At 41.1% G+C, this 5732-nt stretch overlaps 1 protein-coding gene across 1 annotated transcript; it reads right to left on the reverse strand.

Moving 5' to 3' along the window:
- Positions 1-835: 835 nt before the first annotated feature.
- On the reverse strand, positions 836-3637 carry LOC125371998 (protein rtoA-like). Its single transcript, XM_048380780.1, has 2 exons — positions 3621-3637; positions 836-2027 (listed from the first exon to the last, which is right to left on the reverse strand). Exons 1-2 carry the CDS (start codon positions 3635-3637, stop codon positions 836-838), a joined length of 1209 nt encoding a protein of 402 aa, XP_048236737.1.
- Between the last annotated feature and the right edge of the window lie 2095 nt (positions 3638-5732).

Here is a 5732-nt window from a genome sequence, read left to right on the forward strand (position 1 = left end):
GTGTTAATACGTGCCTTTAATTCAGTACAACCCACAAGCTTTGATGATCTAAGTGAGTGGGTGAGTATGGTTTTACGCCGCTTTTAGCAATATTCCAGCAATATCACGGCGGGGGACACCAGAAATGGGCTTCACACATTGTACCCATGTCGGGAATCGAACCCGGGTCTTCGGTGTGACGAGCTAACTCCTTAACCACTAGGCTACCCGACCGGCCCTGATGATCTAAGCCAGTACATGACACATATAACTGTTAAGGACCTCTTCGTTTCCAGATTACAATTGAAGACCAATTAAAGTGGTCCTCTATCTTAAGAGCGTTATCGAAGTCGCTCTTGGCGTAGGGCAACATACCGTTGTCAGTCAAAAAAAGGCAAATGTACTTCCCCTTGAAGTCCTCATTCCAACGCCAGTCCATATACACAAACCTGTCGTCTACTTTCGTAAAAAATGCTTGCCCTCCCTTCAAAATCCTGTCAGGATGGTGCGTTGCTGGTATTCGCAATCCCGCAACAGTAATATTAAATTTTGTCAAAAGGTCGTCTAGCAATATTGAGAATGACATGATATCTTGTTTTCGTTTCTTTTTTGAAGTCATAAGTGATTTCATTGCGTACTTTTCTGGTGCAATTTTGTCAGTGGTTAAAGCCAGATCCGTATGGCTGCTGTAAAGTGCATTCGTCACGATGTAGTTTCGTCACCGAAGGCCAGATGCAATAATGCCTCTACATAAACGTCTTTGTTTCCTTGTATGTCTTGGTCTGTGTTTGATTCACTGTTCCGTCACTCTCTGAGGCGTGGTTGTACAGAAAGAAGGATTTGCGACCCGGTGTTACTATATGGCAGTGAAGTTCTCTTCTGACCGGCATATATCATTGTGCTTGGTCCAGCTTTTTTCCATCATATGGAATGCAATCCCTGACCATGCTGGTGGTATCCAGTAGTCCTTCAACGTGAAACCCCGTGATCCCTCTGATCCCTCTGATCCCTCTGATACCTCTGATACCTCTGATCCCTCTGATACCTCTGATCCCTCTGATCCCTCTGATACCTCTAATACCTCTGATACCTCTGATCCCTCTGATCCCTCTGATCCCTCTGATACCTCTAATACCTCTGATCCCTCTGATCCCTCTGATCCCTCTGATACCTCTGATCCCTCTGATCCCTCTGATACCTCTAATACCTCTGATACCTCTGATCCCTCTGATCCCTCTGATCCCTCTGATCCCTCTGATACCTCTGATCCCTCTGATCCCTCTGATACCTCTAATACCTCTGATACCTCTGATCCCTCTGATCCCTCTAATACCTCTGATCCCTCTGATACCTCTAATACCTCTGATCCCTCTGATCCCTCTGATACCTCTAATACCTCTGATCCCTCTGATCCCTCTGATCCCTCTGATACCTCTAATACCTCTGATCCCTCTGATCTCTCTGATACCTCTAATACCTCTGATACCTCTGATCCCTCTGATCCCTCTGATCTCTCTGATCCCTCTGATCCCTCTGATCCCTCTGATCCCTCTAATACCTCTGATCCCTCTGATCTCTCTGATACCTCTGATCCCTCTGATCCCTCTGATACCTCTAATACCTCTGATCCCTCTGATCTCTCTGATACCTCTAATACCTCTGATACCTCTGATCCCTCTGATACCTCTGATCCCTCTGATCTCTCTGATCCCTCTGATCCCTCTGATCCCTCTGATACCTCTAATACCTCTGATCCCTCTGATACCTCTGATCCCTCTGATCCCTCTGATCCCTCTGATCCCTCTGATACCTCTGATCCCTCTGATCCCTCTGATCCCTCTGATACCTCTGATCCCTCTGATACCTCTGATGCCTCTAATACCTCTGATACCTCTGATCCCTCTGATCCCTCTGATACCTCTAATCCCTCTGATCCCTCTGATACCTCTGATCCCTCTGATCCCTCTGATACCTCTGATGCCTCTAATACCTCTGATCCCTCTGGTAGACTAATGATGTATTGCGGAGTCGTGATGAATAGTGTGATGCTGATGTGTAATTATAACACGATTGACCACAGCATCACAGACAGCAGGACAAGACAAACATCGCAGCAGGAAGTGGGTTTCAGTGGCATCATCTGAAATTTAATATCAGTGTAATAATAATAATAATAATAATAATAAGAAGAAGAAGAAGAAGAAGAAGAAGAAGAAGAAGGAGGAGGAGGAGGAGGAGGAGGAGGAGGAGGAGGAGAATGAGCTTTTAGCAATATTCCATCAATATCACGGCGGGGGACACCAGAAATGGGCTTCACACATTGTACCCATGTCCGGGATCAAACCCGGGTCTTCGACGTGACGTGCGAACGCTTTAACCACTAGGCTACCCGACCACCCCAGAAGAAGAAGAATAGCAGCAACAACAAGAACAATAAAAACAATAACAATAATAAAAGCGACATGCATGATGAACAATTTGTCGACTGTTTTATAGAAACAAGCATTGGACTCGCGTGATGAACGATGTATCCACTGTATTTATGGAACAAGCAATGGAATAGCAAGATGAACGATGAATCAACTGCATTTATGAGACAAGCATTGGACACGCGTGATGAACGACGTACCAACTGTATTTATGATAAGCAACGGACAAGAGTGACGAATGATGAATCAAATGTATTTATGAGAGAAACATTGGTCTTTCGTGATGAACGATGAATCAACTGTTTTTGTACGATACAGTAACCTCAAACAGTATGCAAACATTATTTAGGACGATAAAGAAGGTTGAACTTACAGCGATATTGTAACTGACGTTGGGGCACAGTTTCCCAATCTTGTTAAAGTTTGGACTGATGAAACTTACCTCGATCGTGGGATAACTTCAGCGTGATCTGGTTCAAGCGTCAGATTAGAGATGGTTTCATCTTTAAAAGTTATCAAACAATCAGGTTTCAAATATCTTGCTAATTTCAAACACTTATCTATAGCGTGCCATATATACATATTGATGTCAGCCAATGCTGGAAAACGACCAACCTGTCAAGAACGATCGTTAATTGCTAGAGAAGTTAAGTTTTTGTGAAAAAATAAGATTATTTTTGTGCAAATGTGTGTGTGTGTGTGTGTGTGTGTGCGTGCGTGCGTGCGTGCGTGTGTACGTGTGTGTGTGTGTGTGTGTGTGTGTGTGTGTGTGTGTGTGTGTGTGTGTGTGTGATGATGAAGATAATGTATGTTATCAGTGATCAAATCTATGTTTTGTTTGTTGTTTAACGCTGAACTCAACAATATTCCAGCTACATGAAGGTGGCCTGTAATTAATAGCGTCTGCACCAGACAACCGAGTGATTGATATCATGAGCCTTGCAACTGGGATACGATGATATGAATCAGCCAGGCCACCCAGTCTGACCACCCAATCCCGTGAGTCGCATCTTATGACAAGCATTGTCGACAAGCATTGGTTACTGAAGACCTATTCTACCCGGATCTTCACGGGTTCAAATATATGAAACCTCCTTAACAACCGTTCAATATACGTCAGCTAGTATTCTCAACCATTGTCAGCTTCGGGTATAACTGATAATTACGGTTTGTTTGTTTGTTGTTTCAGTACATGATCGAGGCTGGACTCGCCATGCCACGGAGTCCATTATCGATACCACCCGAACTCATTATGTGGTCCCTTACAACGACTGAGTGCAGGTAACCTGACAGTGTTCTAACCCATGTCCTCTATAGGCATGTATAATGTAGGTAACGTAAAAAACGATTGGTAGCAGAATAACCCAGATCCGATACTAATGTATAACGATGGCAATGACAGCCCGACATGAATGTATAACGTTGGTAATGACAGCTTTGATACTAACGTATATCGTTGGTAATGGCAGATTCGACACTATTCTATATCGTTGGTTACGACAGATCCGATACTTTTGTAAATCGTTGGTAATGACAGATCCTTTACTACTGTATATCGTTGGTTACGACAGATCCGATACTTTTTGTTTATCGTTGGTAATGACAGATTCGTTACTTCTGTATATCGTTGGTAATGACAGATTCGTTACTACTGTATATCGTTGGTAATGACAGATTCGACACAATTGTATATAGTTGGTTAGGACAGATCCTAAACCACTGTATATCGTTGGTATTGGCAGATCCAACACTACTGTATATCGTGGGTATTGGCAGATCAAACACTACTGTATATCGTGGGTATTGGCAGATCAAACACTACTGTATACCCTGCATCTGCGATAAAAGTGCCAGATTTCACTCAGTTAAGTACACTGTAGCGCACGTATAATTTCCGTTAAAACAGGAATGTGCTCTGCGTCATTTTACCGTTGTGATTGATGTGAGTTTACCTTCAGTTACTCGTTAGTTGTATACGCATGTATCTTTCCCCAGGGATAAATGTGTTTGAACTGCATCACACGTCTACCTACGTTACTGATGATATGTCAGGAGTTGTAGGAGGTTTTTTTTATCGCACGTATTATTTTGTATACGACACATGGCTCATATACATATTGAGGGCATATACTTACAATTAGTCGTAAACAAATTTACTCTTCCAATAATGCATGCCAACTGGACAGAAAATTAACAAGCTTGTCAATAGCTGTATGTATGGTATGTTATGATATGATAATGGTATATGAAATAATACTTTATGGTATGATCTTATAATAATGATACAATATGATATGATGTTATAGAATATGTTGTATGATATAACAAGTTGTGATATGGTAAAATAGAAATTATGAAATTACAGGGTATGGTATTGTACTGTATGTGTGAAATTATGTGACTGTGTTGAGATGCGATGTGGAATGGCGTGAGGTGATTTGGTGAGATATGTACATAAATTGTATAAAATTGTATATTCTTCAAATTGTACTATAGGCCTGTGGCCTCTTCAGTACGTGAAATAAAGATTGACTAGCTGTTGCTTTTGTAAATATATATTGTTTGTTTTCCAATTGCATTTTTGTGAAGTTTAACATATATTTTGTTAAATGGAGATGAATGAGTAAATCTTTAATTATTGTAATAATAGTATTAATAGGGTCATTGTTTGGGGGAAAAGAAGAGAAATTCTAGTTTTGGTGAGTGTTATTTGAATAGCAGCTTTTCGATTGTCCACTGTTCAACATGATTGCAAAGAGACTTGAAATAGGGCCAGTCCCTAAATAGATGCGAGTTGTCACATGATAAATGTTTTCAGAAAGAACACATGAGCGGGACTGCATATGTTATTTTATGGAGAAAAGCATTACCTGGTACAGTGAATTAGTCTAAATTTGAACTACCATATGTGTGTTCTATCAGTAGATTGAAAGAGTATATGTTAAGTAATGCCCAAATCGGTGAATTCAAGGAATTAATGTTCTCAGCATTAATGTTCCGATAACGACGAGCCCACACCTCGCCCCGGCTCCGGCACATTTTGAATATAAACAACCCAGCAGCTTGAAGTTTTGTTGAACAAATTCTACTTCCGCTCTTGTAAACGATCATTCCACGCTCCCTCTTTCCTTCTTTAATGTTGTTTATAATATATCTGACACAAACCTACCCCTTTCATCTTATTAAATATTTTATATAACCGATACATGTCCGGTACAATACCAAATCTATACTTCTTAATTATGGACAGAATTGATATATCCAGGGGTTGTCTCAGCATCACAACACAGCAATTAGCTGCTTTTGGTCCATGGTCTATTGGAA

Source organism: Haliotis rufescens, unplaced genomic scaffold, assembly GCF_023055435.1.
Source record: "Haliotis rufescens isolate VD_foot unplaced genomic scaffold, xgHalRufe1.0.p SCAF_1, whole genome shotgun sequence".
In the NCBI taxonomy this organism is placed as follows: Eukaryota; Metazoa; Mollusca; class Gastropoda; order Lepetellida; family Haliotidae; genus Haliotis; species Haliotis rufescens.